This window comes from Procambarus clarkii, chromosome 34 (assembly GCF_040958095.1).
Source record: "Procambarus clarkii isolate CNS0578487 chromosome 34, FALCON_Pclarkii_2.0, whole genome shotgun sequence".
In the NCBI taxonomy this organism is placed as follows: domain Eukaryota; kingdom Metazoa; phylum Arthropoda; class Malacostraca; order Decapoda; family Cambaridae; genus Procambarus; species Procambarus clarkii.
In genome coordinates this window covers 36,155,318-36,176,982 of record NC_091183.1, presented here as the reverse complement: position 1 = coordinate 36,176,982, position 21,665 = coordinate 36,155,318, and the positions used below count along the sequence as shown (strand labels likewise).

Below are 21,665 nucleotides of genomic sequence, written 5' to 3'. Positions count from 1 at the left end.
ACAATGCAGGTTTTTTTTTGGTGGGGTATTAGCGGTGGATGTTGACAACAATGGTGCTTGACACGACCTCCACGATGGTTCAGTGACAGGAAGTGTGAAATTGTATTGTTGGTCAAGTTGGGGAGGTTGCTTGAGGCTTCCGCTGGAGGCACTGTGTTGTCATAGTGCCACTCCCTGTTGTCATAGTGCCACTTTCACAAATATATAACAAGCCGGAGACTACTAGCACTCTGGAAATCGAGTACAGGTAAATTAGTGCATTCTCCAACTACCCCCATTTCTCTCTCTTTCATTCCTTTTCCCTGTCTTTTATAGAGACCCTCATGCAAACTTCTCGGAGTTGACCGAAATAGGTGGTGATTTCCCTAGAATTTTTAGATATAATAATATATTACTCTCACATTACTATTTAGTGTTAATATTAATGTTTTCCGAGAGGCCTGTACTGTGTAGATGTTCCAGTGCTTCGTAATAAAACAAATGGAGAAGGGGAAGAGTAGGGAGGGATGAAGGGAGAGATGGGGTGAAATGTGGAGAATAGGGGGAGAAGGGCCCAGGTCAAGCCCAGTAACTCCTCTATATGTATAAATGGAAATGTTTGCTTGTTCGAGGCTAGAGGGGAGAGGGGGAGGGTAAGGAGATGGGGGTGAGGGGAGAAGAGAGAAATTGAGAAAATGAGAGGGAAGAGGCAGAAGGGGGATTGGGATTGAAGATGGGTGAATGTGGGAAAATGTTAAGAGGGGTGGAATGGTGGTGTGGAAGGGGGGGGGGAAGAGAGAGAGTATCCTGGAGGGCCATGGCTACCCCTCTTCCATGTATCTGTATACTGAATATGAAAGAGAACGTCTGTCAAAGACTGGAGGCTTGAGGCTAGCCTCACCCAGCTTTGCAGGGTGAATGGTTTGGGGTACAGGACGGACATAATAGCTGGTCACGACCGTCAGAATTCAAGAGGAAACATTGTACCACAGTCACATACTAACCCACCCACCCCACATCCAACTGATTTTCGCACACTGCCCGCCAGTTATGCTTGACTAAATATTTAAAACATTAGACGAGCGAGTTGGGAGAAAATTAACACAAATATTTTATTCATCATGCTATGGCCATTAAAAGTGAAAACGCGTAAATTAAAACCGGGCCTCCATTATTATTAACACCCTTCGCCTTTCTCAAAGTTAGTGGGAACTCTTATATTTTTTAATATTGACAGAGATAGTCGGGGAAATGACAGAGAGAGAGGGGGGGGGAGGGAGAGAGGGAGGAACACACACAGACAGACAGATAGGGAGAGAGGGATGTTTGAAGAGAGGAAAGGAGAGAGGGGGAGACATGTGATGAAGGAACGAGAAAGTGGAGAGGGGGAGTGAGGTGAGAAATGTAGCGAGCGGGAGAGAGAGGGGGGGGGGAGAGCAGGAGATAGAGAGGTTGGAGAGGGAAGAAGAGGGGTGAGAGGAAGCGAAATTTGGTGAGAAAAGATAGGGAAGTAGAGATGAGAGAAGGTGGAGTGGGGAAAGGGTGAGGAGGCTGAGAAACCCAGGTATAGTCTGGTACCCGCCAAGTGTGTGTGAATGCGTGTAATATGGAGAATTGGTAATCAGTTACACACTGGGCATAGCAAGCTTTAAAGGATGAAGGTATAATGATTTGATTGTTTTATTGGGCATCATCAGCACATATTGTTATACTGTACTATAAAGTTAAAAAATAAGTTGATCCTGATTGGGAATAGCAAGATTTATCTTGTGGGTTGCTTTGGCCCCATGTCACATGACACTCATTTGAATCACTGAAGTTCATTGTCGTTGAACGTTATCTCTTATGTACGAGGCGTGGGAGGTCTTCGGCTTCCTTATGATGTGGAAGAGTTAATCCTCGTGGATTGGTGTGGTGACATCGTATGTGATAACCCGTGACCACATCACCCTTGACCTGACCCATGATTAGCTTCTTGAAGTGTGAATTTTCCATTGTATTTGCTCCGACTGTCCGGCGCCGCGTCGCGCCACTGTGGTTGTTCTACTATGTACTGCTCTCTTGTATTAGAGAGCGCAAAGTTTGTGCATTGCAACCTCAGACAGATAATTTCTTGTACAGACATAGAGATACATATACTTGGAAGATACTGGTAGTACGGGTGCCAAATATTCACAACAAAATCTAAAGGAATGCTATGGCAGGAAATATGGTATAGAGCCAGGGAAGAGTAGAGGTGCCATAGACACACTACACTGTTTGAACGCCAGAGGGCCACGGCTCCCCAACCTCCTCCCACCAAAATGTAACAAATATTGTAGGAACATAAGTGGTGGACGCCTTTCAGATAAATTTTTACAAGTTTCGTGATGAGCCTGGTGGTTGTGGCTACGTGGGTTTACTGGTTGCTGCAAGTAACAGCCTTACAGATCAAATTATCACTAGACAAGCACGGCACGCTGGTCGGCCATGATAAATAATACTCTGTAAACCGACTACAGGTAAATATCCAACACTTGTGTGCTTGTGTAGTGACTTCGTTCCCAGAAACTCTAGTACAATTTTTTCGTTTGTGATGGTGTGTGTGTGTGTGTGTGCGCGCGCGCGCGCGCGTGTGTGTGTGCATTTGTGTGTGCGCGCGGGGGGGGGGGGGGGGGAGCGGGGGAGGGCTGGGCCGGGTTGTAGGTTGTCTGGGTGGCCAGTGAGTGAGTGGTGTGTGAGCGAGGCGGCCACACCACCACCAGCAGCAGCACCACCATCTCCAACACTCTGGGAGTGTGGCGCCGGGATCACTGCTGACCACACCACCACCCCACCCCCCTCGTAGTGCAACCCAGCTCCCCTTCCCCACCCCACCCACCCACCCACGACCCACACGAGGTGTCAGGATGGGTTGTGGGCCCATGTGTGTGTGTACTGGCTACTGAGGGCGCCACATTGATTTTAGAAGGGTGTAGCAGATGTTGTTGGTTGTGCCAGCGGCGCCGGTAGTGTAGTGAAGGCCGCCTCTACTGTAAATATTGTGGTGGGAGGCAGCATCTGCCAGGTGTAGTGTGAGGCAACATCTCCCAGGTGTTGTGTGAGGGAGGAGTGTGTGAAGTGTGAGGCGTGTCGTTAACGTGGCCACGGTGGAGACGTGTTGCGGCAACCCAGAGCAGGCGAGGAGTGTGGGCGGCGTGAGGACTAGAGTGCTGGCCATGAACGGTGAGGGCGGCGGGGAGGGCGGCGGTGGCGGGAGGGTGGTGACGTCACAGCCGGGGGGCGGCGGCAGCACCTTCCTCAGGACGGGCTCCACGCCCCCCTCCTACTCCAGCTCTCCTCGCCTTCGTCGCCTCGATGACATGAAGAAGTCCTACATGGGCGGCAGCGGGGGCTCGAACCCCGGCCCGGCCCCCAACAACGCCACCAGCGGCTACAACCCCACCTTCACCTCCAAGTACTCCACCTCCAGCGGCAACACCTACCGTCTGGCCTCCCTCGACCGTCTGGCTCAGAGACACAAGCTTTACGACACCAACGGCATCCCCACTGACGCCACAAACATCAACAACCCCAATAACACCAACACCACCACCATCACCAACACTCCTAACATCAACACCTCCAGCATCACCAACACCCCCAACATCACCAACACCTCCAGCATCACCAACACCCCCAACATCACCAACACCTCCAACATCACCAACACCGCCAGCATCACCAACACCGCCAGCATCACCAACGCCGCCAACGCCACCAACTGCGGCGTGAGTACCAACAACAGCCACGCCCCCAGCGGCGGGTCGCGGGACACGCCCAGGGAGGCGCCCGCTCCCCCTACCTCAGCCATCCCCACTGCCACGCCCCCACTGGTAAGTCCACTCCTCCCGTAACCCTCTTTCAATTATCTCTCACCGCTTCTCCCTCTCCTCCTGCTCTCCCTCCCTAATCTCTCTTTCCTCCTACTACGTTTGGCTATTACGATACATGCTATCGGTATACGCACATGGCTCGGCCCGCCTGAGTGTTATGTAGGTACACACGTGTATGACACAGTGAGTACCCAGGTGTACACGTGTGTGACACAGTGAGTGCCCAGGTGTACACGAGCCAGATATTAACCTTGTCGGTTCGTGTGTACCAATAACCTTCACGAGAGCCGTACAAAAATCAATAAACATATGTTAGTTGAAAACTTTAAATTCTCTTTGGACTCGGTAGTTGGTCCTTCAGCAACTGCTAAAGGCAAGGAAGGATAGTAAGCGCGCGCCCTGACCATGTTGAGAGATGTGAAACTAGTGATGATAACGGTGGATGACTTGTACACAAATGCAAAAATAGTTTGACACGTGGATGCTGGAGTTCATTTCCATGAATTGCAAGGCAATGAAAGTGGTTGAAGAGGGTGAATGTAAGAGGTGGGTGATAGGAAGAAATCTTACGAGTTTAACAAAGGAGCCGAGGGCAGACATCAAACAAGTCTCCTGAAGGCCACACCAACCTGGTAATGTCAGCGATTTGGGCAAGTGTGGGCTCTGCCTTTTAAGAATTTGAACAAGGAGCCATTGAGAACGCTTTACGCTACACACCTCTGTACCTTACACACATTCTGGAGTATGCTGCTACAGCATGGCGCCATCGCTTAAATCCCAGCCTTAAGCTGGGCACATCTGAGAGCATGAGACTCGTCCCGGAGCCGAGAGGCATGAGTGAACCTCACGTCACTGGAGGATAGAAATAACATGATAACTCCCATTTTACTCATTGGAAAATTACTTGTTTTAAAAAATGTAACTATAATTTTGTTGAACTTCTGTATATGGTAATGGAAATGCCGTGCAAGTCACATCAGTCTACAACTTTAAGACCATGTTCGACATCACATTGTCAGATAAATTATACTGCAACAAGTACAATGTGACTAGTATATATGGCATAACGTGCTAGCCCTAACGACCCTGTAAGCACTGTTAGGTGAGCACTGACACGTGGGTGCTGCTCACTCGGGGGGTCCAAGTGACTTATTTACACGTGTCAGCATTTCAGTGCTACTACGGTTTCTAGAACTTAGAAGTGAAGTACAGGTGAGTAAAGAGTGTCCCACGTGGAGGCCAGACCATGAGTGTTGGTGGGGGAGAGAAGCGTGCGACGGGTGGTGGTGGGGCAGCTGACTCACCGCTCACCGCTGGGGGAACCTAACTGGTCTCTGTCACATTGTCGGTTCAAGGCAAGCGGGGGGGGGGGTCCTGTGGCTGGGGTTGTGGAGAGGTGGGGTCCTGTGGCTGGGGTTGTGGGGTCCTATGGTTGGTGTTGTGGAGAGGTGGGGGTCCTGTGGCTGGGGTGGTGTGGCCCAGGGTGAGAAGTAAGAGGTCCAGTGGCTGGGGAGCCAGCCATGGGTGAGGAGAGGAGGGGCAGGGAGAGAGGAAGAGACTGGGGGGAGATGTGGCAACACTTTCCCTTCTACAAGACGGCAGGCAGGCCATGTCACGGACCTTTAAATTGGTGTCATTCATATATATATATTTACTATTTGTATTTGCATAATCGAGCTATTAGCTCTTGGACCCCGCCTTTCTAACCAATTTATTTTTCATCTATCATGTCAACAACATATACGAGCGAGCGCACGCATCACCAGGAGACAATACGTAGCAGCTGTCTCTCAGGTACCTATTTACTGCTAGGTGAACAGGAGCATCAGTGTGAAAGAAACTGTTCATTTGTTTCCGCCACCGCCGTTGATCAATCCCCGGTCCCTAGGTCTACGAATCCAGAGTGCTGTCCACTCAACTACGAGGCCCCGTGTGTGTGGGTGGGTGTGTGTATTCACCTAGTTGGGCTTTCGGGGATTGAGCTCTGCTCTTTCGGCCCGCCTCTCAACTGTCAATCAATCAACTGTTACTATTTTTTCTTCTCTCCAACCCCCCCCCCTCCCCCAGGAAGCAGCCCGTAACAGTTGTCTAACTCCCAGGTACCTACTGCTAGGTAACAAGGGCATCAGGGGTGAAAAAAAACTTTGCCCATTTGTTTCTGCCTGGTTCGGGAAGCAAACCCGGGCCACAGAATTACGAGTCCTGCTCGCTGTCCGCTCAGCTACCAGACCCCCGTGTGTATATCAGCTGCCATGATGGGATCCTTGGTGACCGCCTGGTCAGTGAGACTGTTGCTGGTTGCTGCCTGCGGATTCAGACACACTACATCTTGGCTGATGAGACACTTCCTGTAAGTTACTTAGGTCCCCTCTTAAGACCTACATATTTAGCTAGTAACGTATCCTGTAGATAGAAGGTTGAAGAGTGACTTTATCTGTGTTTCCATCTGTTTCGGGCATATGTGACCACTGTGACAGAAGAGGCGGAGGTACATGTGTTGTGTATAGTGTTAACACGTCATACTTGTTAACGTCATACTTGTTAACGTCATACTTGTTAACGTCATACATGTTAACACGTCTATTGTTAAGAGGTCTCGGTATGACACCGTGCAGCCTTGAGTGTAAGCAGGAGATGGTGTGGAGGTTGTGTGTGGCCGGCCTCATCTATGGTGTATGTGTAGCAGTGTGGAAGGTGGACGGTTTAGACGGGTGGTTGTGGTGTAGAGAGGAGTGTGAAGGTGTCGGCCACCAGGTGCCTACCCACCCAGTCATCTTGACGTCTCCTGCCACGATCCTCTCTACTCACCTAAACGTGCATGGTGAATGGTGCACTGACTCTTAAACACTGACCTAACAGCTGTCGGGTGGACAATACACCCACACCCTCTTGCTTCTCGTCATAGGATTAGCTATAAGATGTTTCTTGCCTCTCCCTGCGCGACATTCATCTTTAAAAATAATTTACCGTCGATCTGGAAGTCGGGAAATGGAATGCGATATAGGGAGCGACACAATAAATTGACTAGGCAGTTTCTATAGTAGATAGGTGAGGGAAGGGGGGAGGGGGGTAGACTCTTAGAAGCACATATGAGTAGAGAGACAGCGACCGAACGAGTGAGGAGTTGTGTGAGAGGCGGGAGTGTGTAAGTACGCCCTCGCTCGCTCTAACAACCGGACGCTGCAAATTCTCTCCCCCTGTAGCAGACGTGTAGCCCCCTCTCCCGGCCCCACATCCCCAGGTGGAGGCGCGGCTCCCCCGCGCCAGGAGCAGGGACGTGCGGCTCCTGTTTCACGGAAGGGTCCCCGTGGGGGGCCTCAACTCTCCCCTACACTGCCTCGTGCGCTCCCCCGGGCACCACCACCCTCCTTATCCTCCTCCTCCACCCTCCTTATCCGCCTCCACCACCCTCCTTATCCTCCTCCACCACTCTCCTTATCCACCACCACCACTTGTGGTGCTACCAGAAATGGGGAGGGTTGGCAAGCACCCCGTAAGCACGGATAGATTGATTTGCATGAGGTAGTGAGGGGAGCTCTTCGTGAGCCAGAGCCCCACATCCACACCTTGCCAACACTTGAGTGTTGTCTGCCAGTGTGTGTCGGGGACGGGTCACCTTAGGGAGGTGGTATCTGGTACACATCCCAGAGTGCCAGGGACGGGTAGATAGAAAGGTGTTTCATAACCTCTTGTGATGGTGATTGACAGCGGTTGCTTTAGTGAAGATATGTCTGGTGGTGGTGTTGGTTCCTCTGGTAATGGTGGTGGTAGTGGGGCTGTGACTGGCTGGAGCCCTTCACCTTCTCCCGGTCCACCTCTCTTCCCCCCTCCCCTTGGCAAGCTTACATCACCCAGCGTGTAGTTAAATATAAATAAAGCCTTGATTGACCTTGAGTTCATTCACAAAGAGGAAGCTAGTACGGGGGACATAGTGTGTTTGTGGAGGGCCGTCTACCACACCCAATGGTGCATGCTGTCCTCCGCCCCTCTCTCTACCTCATACGCACACTTTCACACTTCATGAGCAAAGTACGAGCTTTTAGTAGTCTACTTCCTACACGCACATGGGCTAGTTGCTGGGTAGAGGACAGTAGAAGCAGTGTGTGTGTTGGGGGGAGGGGGGGGGAGGGAAGAGTGAAATGGTTGGGATGGAGGGAAGCGCCAGCTGACAGGGAGTGGAGATAACGGGCCCTCCTGGCGCCACACTCGCCTCACTATGCTTGTCTGGAGGTGTTGTGGGTGTCTGGAAGCGATGGTAGAAATCCACCTTGGACCAAACCACACACACTAGAAATTAAAGAGACGACGGACCGAAACGTCGTCGTCTCCTTAATTTCTAGTGTGTGGTTTGGTCAACATTTTTCAGCCACGTTATTGTGACTTTACATCTGCAAATCCACCTTTGTTCCGGCAATATTTCTAATGGTTGCTGGGAGAGTTCTGAACAGCCGGGGAGCTGGTCGGCCGAGTGGGCAGCACACTGGACTTGTGATCCTGTGGTCCTGGGTTCGATCCCAGGCGCCGGCGAGAAACAATGGGCAGAGTTTCTTTCACTCTATGCCCCTGTTACGTAGCAGTAAAATAGGTACCTGGGTGTTAGTCAGCTGTCACGGGCTGCTTCCTGGGGGTGGAGGCCTGGTCGAGGACCGGGCCGCGGGGACACTAAAGCCCCGAAATCATCTCAAGATAACCTCAAGAGATCAGATTGTGTTGTACCCTGTATATCGTTGAAGGTCTTCATTTCTTCCATACCTAAGTACAAGAAACTTATCGCTGTTCAGCGAATTGGACGATAGTTCTTTATCTTTTTTAAATATTGGAAGGAGATTAGTAGCCTTCCGCGACTCTGGCCCTCTGTTCGACTAATGACTCATTAAATATGTAAATATGCAAGAGAAGGGGCTCACGAAGCTCTTTTTGACACTCTTTAAACATCCCTCTTCACTTGTCCTCTTCACCATCTACACACAGTTGTTCAGCTGCAGGTAAAGTTCTTCTGCAGTAAGTACAGGCAAAGTACGTATATAAAATATTATTCTTATCTCTTTGTCAACAGTGTCCTGACCCACCTCAGCTTTTAGTGGCCCGGTCTTTGTACTCGCCTAGTTGTGTTTGTGGGGGTTGAGCTCTGGCTCTTTGCAGTTAAAAATTAGTAGTTAGTAACAGTTGATTGATTGACAGTTGAGAGGCGGGTCAAAAGAGCAGAGCTTAATCCACAAGTGACAAAACAATTGAAGCAATGCAAGGAAACCAGAATGCAGACTTTGTGTGCACATTGGGAAGGTATTTGTCATTACAAAGAATAACAGGCTGAATAACAGAATAACAAAGAATAACATGTAAGGTGGATATTGTGTTTTGGGACAAAGAGGCCACGAGGAGTTTTTTTTTTTTTTTTTTTTTTTTTTTATTATTTTCTACCACAGACGTGGCCACACATTTACAATGCTAACCAGCATATATACATTTTCTTCTGTCCTCCATGGACAGGGTTAGAGAAGTGTTAAACATACAGTTCAAGGCCACGAGGAGTAGAGGAGTAACAGGTGACCAAACAAATTGCAGTGTGAGAGTGCTGGGTCCGCCCTGGCACTCTCTTCTCACCTCTTATACTGAGACACAGACAGGAATATACACACTACAGCCTACTGTCATCTTTGCCACTTACAAACTGCACGCATCATAAACATGAAAAAGAACACCACTTTCAATAATTAGCATTGAGATTGCCTCAGTTGAAAACACTGAATATGACCCCAACTGATAACGAAGTTTTTATCTAGTTAACAAGATATGTAAACAGTGATAATCTGGGTACTTGTGTATATAAAATATGACGGTAAACTTGCTATAGGAATAAAAGTCTTCATGAGACTTTCTCGTAGAAGGTAACGTCGTGGGGGATATCCAGGAAGTATGTTGAGTTGACCTAACGTCTAGTGAACATAAAGTGACCTTAGCATCAGGCTGGAAAATGTGTAATTGAAGCGAAGTACGTGGTAATATGTGCAGAAAAGAGGTTCTCTATTAGCTATCACAACACGTATCTTCCACACACGTGGTAGGGCGCACGTATCTTCCATATATGTATCGTATCTGTGTGGACAGCACGCTGGACACGTAATCCTGTGGCCCAGGGTTTGATTCCCGGCACCGGCGAGAAACAAGATAGGCAAGGTTTCACCCAGATGCCCCTGTTACCTAGCAGTAAATGGGTATCTGGGAGTTAGACAGCTGTTACGGGCTGCTTCCTGGGTGCGCGCGCGCGTGTGTGTGTGTGTGTTAGTAACAGTTGATTGATTGACAGTTGAGAGGCGGGTCAAAAGAGCAGAGCTCAACCCCCGCAAGCACAACTAAGTGAATACAACCACCGACTGTACACAATCCCCCCACCAATACCACAATCACCCACAACCCCCTCACCAGCTACCACAACCCCCTCACCAGCTACCACAACCCCCTCACCAGCTACCACAACCCCCTCACCAGCTACCACAACCCCCTCACCATCTACCACAACCCCCTCACCATCTACCACAACCCCCTCACCATCTACCACAACCCCCTCACCATCTACCACAACCCCCTCACCATCTACCACAACCCCCTCACCATCTACCACAACCACCACTACCAGCTGCTACAACAGCAACAACAACCAGCAGCAGCAGGAGCACGTGTTGTAAAAGCAGATGGCGTAGTGTGACCCCGTGCACACATCCGGGAGACCAGCACCGCCACTCCTTCGTCACCCCCTGCTCCTTCACCAGCTGCTGCCCCCCCCTCTCTCTCTCCCCCCTCTCTCTCTCTCTCTTTTTCTTTCTTTCTTTTACACACACCCAGCTGAATCTGTACACCAGTTGACTGACAGTTGAGAGGCGGGATCAAAGAGCCTGGACTCAACCCCCGCAAGCACAAATAGGTCAGTACACACACACACACTCATGTACCGCTTACATTTATTGTGACTTTTATCTTTTGTAATTTGTCTAATATATATTTTTCTTGTATTGCAGGTAAGTGTGGGTGAGGTGTGTTGGTGTGGGGACAGGTATGGTTTATCATGTGCCGGTGTCAAGGCAGTGAATGGGCGAGTGTGTGGAGACTGAGTGAGGTGTGTGTTGCGCGTGGTGTCATCACACACTAATGGAATGATAGACCAATACATTCAAGTTCATTGAGGGAAATATATTAAACTTGGCAAAAGATTATAGATGTGTGTATTTGCGTAAATGATTGTGTGTTTATATGTATGTATTATGTGCATGTATATATAACATTAATAATTGTGTAACTAGCGTCAAAAGATTGTTATATGCTTAGCTAAACGAACTATGGGGTTCAGTTCCTGAACCGATTATGTGCCTCTGTAACCCTTACCACCACCACCCACGTGATGGGTATGGGGTGCATAATAAAGAAAGACATTGAAAAATTTCCCATCTAAGTCAAAAAGAAATGATACTCTTAGAACATAAGTAGAGAAAACAAATATCTTGGGGGAGTAGATGAACTCCCAGAACCCCATCAAGTTGGTATCTTCAACTTAATGGTGAATTGTTGAATAGGTTGCTCGCGACTAATTCATGGGGGGAGCTATTGGGGGTTACTGCTCGTACCTGGTGTATGAGGGAGCACCCCAACACACACAACAAACACGTGGCGGGTAGCCCGGGTGGGTGAGAGAGAAGAGAGTGGGATAATGGAGAGAGCCGCAAGGTTGACGGTCCAGTAGAGGCGGTATGAGAGCGTCGACCATCAGTGTGGCTGTAGCCCCTCACTCTCCTGCCCCGATCAATGACAATACTGCCGCAAACCTCCAAGCGCATGCCGGCGCCCTAGGCGGCAGCAGGAAGGCCGCCAGTCTCAGCTGGTGCAGGAGGGAGGCCGGCAGCCTCGGCTGGTGCAGGAGGGAGGCCGGCAGCCTCAGCTGGTGCAGGAGGGAGGCCGGCAGCCTCAGCTGGTGCAGGAGGGAGGCCGGCAGCCTCAGCTGGTGCAGGAGGGAGGCCGGCAGTCTCAGCTGGTGCAGGAGGGAGGCCGGCAGTCTCAGCTGGTGCAGGAGGGAGGCTGCCAGCCTCAGCTGGTGCAGGAGGGAGGCTGCCAGCCTCGGCTGGTGCAGGAGGGAGGCTGCCAGCCTCAGCTGGTGCAGGAGGGAGGCTGCCAGCCTCAGCTGGTGCAGGAGGGAGGCTGCCAGCCTCAGCTGGTGCAGGAGGGAGGCTGCCAGCCTCAGCTGGTGCAGGAGGGAGGCTGCCAGCCTCAGCTGGTGCAGGAGGGAGGCTGCCAGCCTCAGCTGGTGCAGGAGGGAGGCTACCAGCCTCAGCTGGTGCAGGAGGGAGGCTGCCAGCCTCAGCTGGTGCAGGAGGGAGGCTGCCAGTCTCAGCTGGTGCAGGAGGGAAGCCGCCAGTCTCAGCTGGTGCAGCAGGGAGGCTTAAACTGGCGGCCTCCGTGTTCCACCTTACTTACTCCACCGTATCTTGGACACCAGTCTTTCCTCCTCCTTGTTGGATGTGGTTTATAGGGTCCGTTCCTTGATTTCTGAACCTATAGCCCAAATGTTCCCCATGGCACACTAGATAACACACCATAACAGCCATCAGCTGTTACATATACCAAATAGGCTGTGCAGGTACGATACACCAACCACGCTACACACAGGGACGGTACACACTCCAGTATGGTACACCACAATGATCGGTGATATACCCCGAGCATATATATACTCTGGTATGGAGTACCAGAGTACTCATATATTGTACTATGTATATTGTACATATATACTCAAACATTAGAATACCATACAGTATTTATTACACTAATACTAGAATATGCAGCACCGGCATGGAATCCGCACATCTTGAAGCATGAAACTGCATCCACATCCTGCCCCACTCCAACCCTACCCCACTCCCACGCTGCCATATCCTTCCCTACTCCCACCCTGTCATATTCTTCCCCACTCCCACGCTGCCATTTCCTGCCCCACTCCCACCTTGCCATTTCCTGCCCCACTCCCACCTTGCCATTTCCTGCCCCACTCCCAGCCTGCCATATCCTGCCCCACTCCCAGCCTGCCATATCCTGCCCCACTCCCAGCCTGCCATATCCTGCCCCACTCCCACCCTAACATATCCTGCCCCACTCCCACCCTAACATATCCTGCCCCACTCCCACCCTTCCATATCCTGCCCCACTCCCACCCTTCCATATCCTGCCCCACTCCCACCCTTCCATATCCTGCCCCACTCCCACCCTTCCATATCCTGCCCCACTCCCACCCTTCCATATCCTGCCCCACTCCCACGCTGCCACACCTTGCTCCACTCCCAGCCATAACTACGCACACTAACCAGGCACAGCCTGATCCTCACTGCTGGTTGATTATAAGGCATGAAAGAAACTGGTTACTTCCTGCCTTCCTCGCTATTATAGTTGTAGCTGTAAAAGTAGTACTAATGTGTTAGTACGGACTAGCACTCCTTGTCTCCACCTAGAAAGGCAATTCAAGTGTACTAACCTGCACACAACAGTCTCTTGAGGTTATCTTGAGATGAGTCTCAAAGCTCCAACATGTACAAATGATCTGACGTTGTGTTGTTTTAATGACAATAACAACGAGTATCCTACTTGCCTAATTTGATGCATACTTACTGGATGATGGTTAAATGCACGATCGTAGTTTTATGTGCACTCTGTCTACAGATAGTTCCTAGGACTCACTATTGCCGAAATATTCAACCGTTATCACCTGATCAATCACACTCCTTATATCTCCAGCTGTCATTACCTGATCAATCACAATCTTCCCTTCCCCCCTGGAACACAAGGCTTCGGCCCAGGGAGGTGACCAGCACAGATTGGTTCAGAAGCTTGAGGACATATTTGTATGCGCTTCCCTCAGGTATTGTGTTTGGTATATATTTTCAGACCTTCTGATCAACTGTAAACGACATGAACATGTGTGTGTTCATTACATCTCTTACATTCATGTTAGCTCAATCTCACATGGATATCCTGTCGACATACAGGACTCCACATGACCAGTTGATAGACTTGTATATACACATATTACGAGGTAATCTCGTATATACACACAGGACCCCACTTGACTAGATCTTGAATATATACACACAGAAGCCAGGTAACCCTTGTATATAAAGATGAGTCATGTACATGTAATTATAAAGCCAGTAACACTAGTCCTGTACTAATGACCCTCGTATACCTACACGACAGCCTTATCAACCCTTCCATTACCTTATCAGCGAGGCTTATCTAACCTGCGGGCACCACCACTCCAAGTTCTAATGCCCAGTGTCTTTGTTTTTTGATCGCTAGCTTAACCTGCATCTTCTTTCCTGTGGAATTTTCTGTCGAACTGAATGCAAAGAGTAACAGTCAATTAAATATAATCAACAAGTGCAGTGAAAAGTTGGGCTCTGTCCTTGCAACACTGCTTTTCCCCAATCGTATATCAGATATAGACGAAAATACGAGTCACAACTTCATGTTATCTTTAGCAGATACAAAACTCAGCATGAAAATTACTTGTGCAGCAGACACACAAACTACAAGCCTATATTAATAGTCTTCCACTGGGCAAGAGTAAATAGCAAGGTGTTTAACAACTCTGGGGTGCTCTTGTTAATGTTTCTAAAGCTAGAAAGAGTTAAGTCTTGTTTCATATCGTATGTTTTGACATTTTTGGTGCCTCAAAATGATTGGCATGGCTTTATTTTCTTTGTTTTCAAGGTTCTTCATCATTATTCACCATCATAGGCCTAGTGATGGTTGCATATGAAATTAGTGATACAGGATTTGAATTGAGAGGGATATCTTTAACACAAACATAGCATACCTGTGGCAGTAACGAGCTTATCCCTGTTTCTAATGAGGCAAATTATTGTGTAGACTTGTTTGCTGGCTTGTTAGTGCCACATGCTGGCCTGTGGTGCAGGCGGAGAGCGTAAGGGTGGCTACTGTGGCCGGTGTGGGTGTGTAGGGTCCTTGTTGGGCTTGGAAGGTGTCACCGGTCATGACTGAGACCTGTCCATTACCCCAGGCAGGTCGTGTTTGGTTTAGTGGATACTTTATGAGGCGTGGGGAGTGCCTGGGCTCGGCCCCACACACCAACAGCTCGGGGCAGGAAGGGAGGTATGTATGCCTGTTGGGAAGCCAAAAGCGCACGTAATGGTAATGTGTATAGTTAATGTCTTGGTTTATACACAGGGAGCCTTCGTCAGCGACGTGGTCTGGGAGGCCCGTGTTGCGTCTGACGGCCGTTGAATTGTGTGAAGGTTTTATGGCAGTGTGACGGCCACTCTTGTCCAGAGTGGCTCAACTCACAGCAGTACACACAGTGGCTCAACAGTGATCATCAGTACACAGAGTGAGTGGTTCAACAGAGTGCGTGAGCAGTGGGTGGAGGTGATGGTGTGTTCACGGCGGTACAATAGGTGTAGCCCATGAGCAGGGAATGTGATCTTTTGTATATATGACTTTGGTGGGTTGTGTTGAGCGGTTGGGTTGTAGCTGCGTTACTGTTGGTGAGGCTCGTGGAACCTGTTCCCTGTGTACTACACGCTAATACCTTCACCAGGATTTGTTTCTTAAATGAACTCGATGTTGTACTCTCCTGACAACGCAGGCCTACACCTTGCCTATATTTACTCCGGCCTCTTGGGCTCTGCATTTGTATCTGTCACTCGTGTATTAAATTGACTCCTGGCCTTTATTCCTGTCATATCTACTCTGCTTTAAATATTGTATTGGCTGCTGCCCATGCTCTATTGTTATAAGTGTCACTTCTCTGTCTCTGGCGTTGTTTGAGCAGCTCTCGGCCTTTCTTATACTCAATATTCTATCATTCTGGCGCAAGTCTCGCTGCACACTTCTCAGATACAGGTCTAGTTTGATTTAGAATTTCTTGAGGTTGAGGTTCTTGTGCGAGGTTACACACTGGGGAACTGGTCTGGCACGGCGAAGTGCTCTCCTGATGGTGTGACTCGGGAGGTGGCATCAGGGTCCTTGGGGAACGTTGTGCAGTCGTCATTTGTCCCTCACTCTGGCTCTACCCTCCATAGTTAGCTCGTTAACAGTAATCGGGAATAATATAGTTCCTTGAACAGATCCGTGACGGGTAGTCCACTTTTTTACTCGGTAGAGTACAGGAGATGACATCAGAAGCTCGCGCTCCTCACACCTCATCCTTTCTTTGAGACAGAAAGACTTGAGACACACCTCAAGTCTTTTACAATCAGTCATCCCTAGAACATAACAACCAATGAGTTTACAGTCAAGACTCCCAATTACTGTTGGACGAATATGGGTGAATAGTTAAGGATCAGTACCCAATTTTCCCTCCCTATCCATGAATCGAACCCCAGTTGATATGGCTGGGTGAGCGCTGTATCCTATGCACCACAGGGAGCTGTGCATGTCCCTTGCAACAATCCCAGTTACCATTTATCATTACAGCTATGTGTCTTTTGTTCTTAGCAAAGATATAGAAATATCATTCGAAATAAAATGGGAGGATAGAGGAGAATGTAAGTGTGGAGCAGTTGAGAGAGGTTGTAATAGTGGAGGAGGTAGCTGAGATGTTAGTCTTGGGCGGTGCACCACAGCCTGGCGTCCACAGCCTGGCGTCCTCAGCTTAGCGTCCACAAGCCACAGTTCCTTCACTCACTATGTCATATACCCATGTAGAATTCTTCCACAGAAACAAACAAAAAGTCCTCGTTTTGTAATGCTGATTTTGTAGAAGGGCCGTGAAAGTTGACATCAACCAAACTTAAAATTTCTTAGGCCTAGTTTAGTACACAGATGTAATAGTTGCGGACGCCAGGCTGTGGTGCACCGCTCAAGACTAACATCACAAGCCACTTGAGAATGGTCCAGGACGGACCGAAACGTCGTCGTCCCTTCACTTTCTAGTGTGTGGTCTGGTCAACATATTTCAGCCACGTTATTGTGACTCCTCGTCTGCACATATATGTAAAAATTAGGCCTATGATTCTATTTAATATTCTTTGAATTGCTTATGTAGACCTTGGACAGGTTTAGTCAAGTTGCTTTAGTTTTTGTTGTAACCTTCAGAATTCGAGTAGTTCAAAATTTGGAATTCTGTTGACTTAGATTATTGAAGTCTATGAGGAATAATAGCGGCTTACAACGGTGAGGCTGGACATGCAGAGTAGAGCAGCATGGTCGCGTGCTGGAGGGAACCCGTGGCTAAGGCAAGGGGAGTAAACAAAGATAGGAAAGGGAAGAGGGACGGTATCTGTAGGGAGGACGGGAGAATCCTAGCCAGCTCCATACCCACCTTCTACAACATCCACTACTACAGCTACCACTACTACAATTACCACCACTTCGTGTTCCCCCCTAATCTGAACCTTGGCACTGTTGTAAGTTATCATACAGTGAGGCACGGTGCTCGCTATCATGCCAGCTACTACATCTCTATCTCCCCCACCCCCTCCACCTCTCTCTGGTTCGTAAACAAACACCATGTTTTGCACTGTTCATTCACACTCAAGAGCCGTCATGTAAAGGCTAATTTTAAACTGTCGATCAATGGTGGTTTGAGGTGCCGTGTGGACACAACCCCGAGCTGTTGTGGTAGTAGTGTGTAGTGCACAAGAATGGGTGTAGGATGAAGGGAGGGGCTTTCTGGGGAAGGGGGGGGGTTGTCACTGGGGGATGGGGTCGATTTTCATGGGGGGGGGGGGGAAGGGGTGGTCAATGTGGAGTTGACACCAAAGATCCGCCCTTATGACACCTGACACCAGTATTCTGACCTGACACCAGATATTGGTCTATTCCCAGTACGCCCAGCACCCTCTGACGCCCTCCCCCCCTCTCACGAAACACACACACTAACACACAGAAATAACACTAGCGTGATGCATCAAATGAACAACAAATCCACAAGGGCCGTGATGAGGGTTCGAACCTACGTCCGAGAGGCTCCCAGATAATGATCAGGTGGCAAGCATTTAGGTCCAGAATACGAGCAGGTTCAGGTGCCTCCACCACTGCAGGTGTCTACCCATACCTCACCACTCTGCCCCCAAGGTTATGCTAATAGCAGAAGCATCACATACACACGCTTCTCTTCTGAGTAAACTTGCCATTAACAGCACCTGGCCGAAGTGTGACTCAACAAGTGTGTAAAGCTTTGAATGAGACGCTTCAGGATGTTTACAAACTTCCTGAAGCTACAAAACCGTAGCGAATATAGAGAGGTTCAAGTAGACAAAAGATGAGTAACTGAGACAAAAGCAACAACATCTGATTAAACTGTCCCCATGGATATTTAAACAAAATATAAAGTATTTTTGGAATAAGAAAGTGAAGATGGAGGGGGGGCTGCAAGTAGAGTGCAGAAAGCTCTCTAATATAGACTGTATATTGTTTCACAAGTCTTGCAAATATCTAACCCAGAAAATTAAGGTGTTCCTATCATTAGTTGTAGATGATGAAGTATTGATGCGTAGATCCAGAACAAATGATGTGACAAGATGCACGAAGACCTGGGTAACTTGAGAGGTGACTGCAGGACTACCACCAACACATACAAAGTGACCGGCAAGGGTAGAAGGTCCCTTGAATACTACGAGAGATGACCACACTTTTCATATTGTTCATTCTCATCCAACCACTGGCGGCCTACACTATAACACTACCTTATGCTAACTTGAACCTGTCAAACATAAGCATTATTTTCAGTATAATATGGAAAACGTAGTCGAGATCAGTGTAGATAGCATGTTATGTAGCCCCTACGTAGAACCCCATAGGTCCACATGTCCGGATATACCTTTATGGTTGCACTTGGACACAACCGCTGAGCTGTGGGTAGTTAATAATCCTCGACCTGATCTTTTCCCTCTCCCCTGTCTCTCTGCCATCTTCCCAACCCCTCTCTACCTCGCCCACCCTAATTCCTCCTCTTCCCCTCTGTTGTGATGCCAGAGAATTAAACCAATCTAATCAGATTCGGGTCGTGTTGCTGCTGCTGGTGTGCGTGAGTCCGTCGGCCGCCATGGTCACCACCCCGTCACCTCGCTGACATCACCAGCATCAACCCGCCTCCTCTCCCTCCAGTCTACTCTTCCATCACCCCTCCCCTCACCCTACTCTCACCCCTCCCCCCACCACCCCACCTAACCTCAGGGCCGCCGCCAAGTAATCGATATCTATATAATGAACACTTGTCCAGCCTCCTCCTATGACAGGTTATGATGAGGTGGAACACTCGTCCCTGGGCTGTTTCCCCCTCACACTTATGGTTGTTTCCCCCCCCCCCCCCTCACACTTGTTGTTCCCGTCACACGGGTGGTGTTGCCACTAGGGGGATAATACCCAGGCACCAAAGATAGCCTCCCTGGCAGCCTGTAATGCTTCATAGTACTTTTACTCTGAGGTGCAAATATAAGAGCATGGCGGTGTGTGGTAGTTTGAGGGTTGTTGACCTAGTCCCCTTATTAGCGTGGTGTGTGGCAGGTGGGGGGGGGTATAGGGCTGGGGTGAAACAGTGTGAAGCTCGCCTGGGGACAGTATGGGAGTGTGAGGCTCGGGTGGGGACAGTGTTGGAGTGTGGAGTTGAATGATTCTGAGGGAGCATTTAGGATGGTCAGCATGTTAGGGTGGAGAGTTCCTGACACTGGGGACATCTTCGCCAGGTTGGTGTGAGAGAGCATGAGTCAGCCTCACTGGTGTCTGCGGCCTTCGCCCGCCCCATGCCTGTCTGCCCAGCACCGTGTAACTGGTTTACCTTAGTGTCTCCCTCTCCCCCAATCCCCAACACACCGCTTTTCCCTTCCTCCGAGGGTCTACCTACCTTGTGGTGCAGCTGCCAGGCAACTCCTTGCCAGGCTTCTCTCTTATTCCCCAATACTCCGGAGAGTCTGGTCTGTCTCCCACTTCCTCTCTCTTTCCATAACGTCTGTCTCACCCTCCTTCCTCTCGCTCCTACCCTTTCTCACTACCTTGATACTTGGCTCCCACCCCTCCACAGCCTGACTGTTATGGTCGTTAAGGGCCCCACAGTTAATGTAGGAGTGATTAAGGCAAGTCATAGGACGTTATTCAGAAGGTCCGGGTCGAGGCGCCACTCGCCGCCTCCCTCCCAGGCTTGTCGTGGCTGCTCTGTCATGACACTCTCTCACCTTCAATTTCACCCATTTCCAGCAACAGTGGGCGAGGTAAACAGGGGTCTGGGAACCAGGGGCGAGTCGCAAGTCTCGTGTGTGTGTGTGTTTGTTTTGTGGATACATTGGTAATTACACACCAGATAATGTGGACTTGGGGTGGGCGGCTAAGTAATTACCAAGTGGGTGAAAGAGGAGGAAGGAAAGAGAGGAGTGTGATACTCTTCAGAGGTCAGTTTCCAGCAGACCTCGTATCGGGTCGCATGAAACCTCATTTTCCTGTTTGTATGCGAGGTAAATACTGTCCGGACATCATGGCCTTTGCACAATGTCCATGTGAATCATCCACCACAATGTTCATCAACTGAACTTGCTGTTAATGTTTGGCAGGTATAGCTCCGGGCTCCCTGGTGGCTAGTTTTGGAACACAGGTTGTGGTTATCGCAGAAAGGGAAGCCTACATCACCTAAGATTATAGTATAGGAAAGATAGGAAGGCTCACATTAACTTATTCACCAGTGCTTGTGTACTCTGTTGGTGAACACACGAAGGAATACACCCCCGCCGTGTCCACAAATCGACAGGTGGCACCACCGTCGCCATGTTTTATGCCACCGCGTTTGTTTACAAACAAACCCAAAAATGTTCTCATTAGTGTCTTAAGACTACAAACACCGGTGTTTCATCACACTCCCGGGCTGCCCCTAATACCCAGGGACTCAACTGAACGCCCAGGGACTCAACTGAGCGCCCAGGGACTCAACTGAGCGCCCAGAGACTCAACTGAACGCCCAGGGACTCAACTGAACGCTCACGGGGCTCTCTCAAACACCCGGAGGCTTTCCTAACGCCCGGAGACTTCCCTAACACACACAGACTTCCCCTAACTCCCAGGGACTCCTCCTAACTTCCAGATACATCCTCTAACACCCAGGGACTCTCAGGGAATAGATTAGTTAGAAAATCGGGGTCCAAGAGCTAATAGCTCAATTCTGTAGGTACAAATTATAAATACACATAGTAAATACTAACTCACAGGGACTGGTGCGACTCACATGGATGTATCGTCAACATTTTTGGTTCGTACAATTGCACAGTGGAGGTGGTCAGGTGGAGGGTGTGGCGAGGCGCGTGCGGCGCTCAGGCCCGGCTCCTCTTATCACCTTTTTCCAAGTTGTAGTGACCGTTAACGGCTGGCTCAGCGCCCACCACAACAGGATGACACCAACCGTTGCTGCGTGTCTGTTGGAGACAGGTAGTGGAGAGTTTACCTGGTAATCTCCCAGGTGATGATTGTATTTTGTATCCTCTGGCGGGTTTTCATTTGATATTGTTATTTGGTCGTGTAATTAGAGAGGCGGTGTTTGGGTATTAGGCTTGATGCTGTGAGAAGTGATGTGTGGCGGTGCAAGACAGGTCTATGTTAGGCCGGGTGGCCCTCTAGTGGCACACTTTATAACCCATGTGCCATGTGAGAGATGTTTTATAGCCATATCTCGAAAGCATGTGTGCGTATTGCGTCTAAATTGGTACACAGACCTAATACCACAATACCAGAGGTAACGGGTATAATACCCGGCGGTAATAGGTATAATACCAGAGTAAAATGCGTAATTCCAGGGAGAACGGATATATTACCTTGAAACTTCTCAAAACTTGAGAAGTTTGCAATTAATTT

The 21,665-nt window shown here is 49.4% G+C and overlaps 1 protein-coding gene across 9 annotated transcripts in view; it reads left to right on the top strand.

Moving 5' to 3' along the window:
- Positions 1-21,665, top strand: part of pnut (septin 7-like protein pnut) — a 108,160-nt gene that overhangs the window by 40,376 nt on the left and 46,119 nt on the right. The window contains exon 1 of one of the 9 annotated variants that reach the window (XM_045748213.2): positions 2,684-3,833. The exons of 6 other annotated variants lie outside the window; for them this stretch is intronic. In XM_045748213.2, coding sequence (XP_045604169.2) covers positions 3,177-3,833 — 657 coding nt within the window. In that variant the 5' untranslated portion in view covers positions 2,684-3,176. Of the gene's footprint in view, positions 1-2,683; positions 3,834-21,665 lie in introns of those variants that run through there. 2 more of the 9 variants (XM_045748212.2, XM_045748214.2) reach the window with 2 other exon arrangements.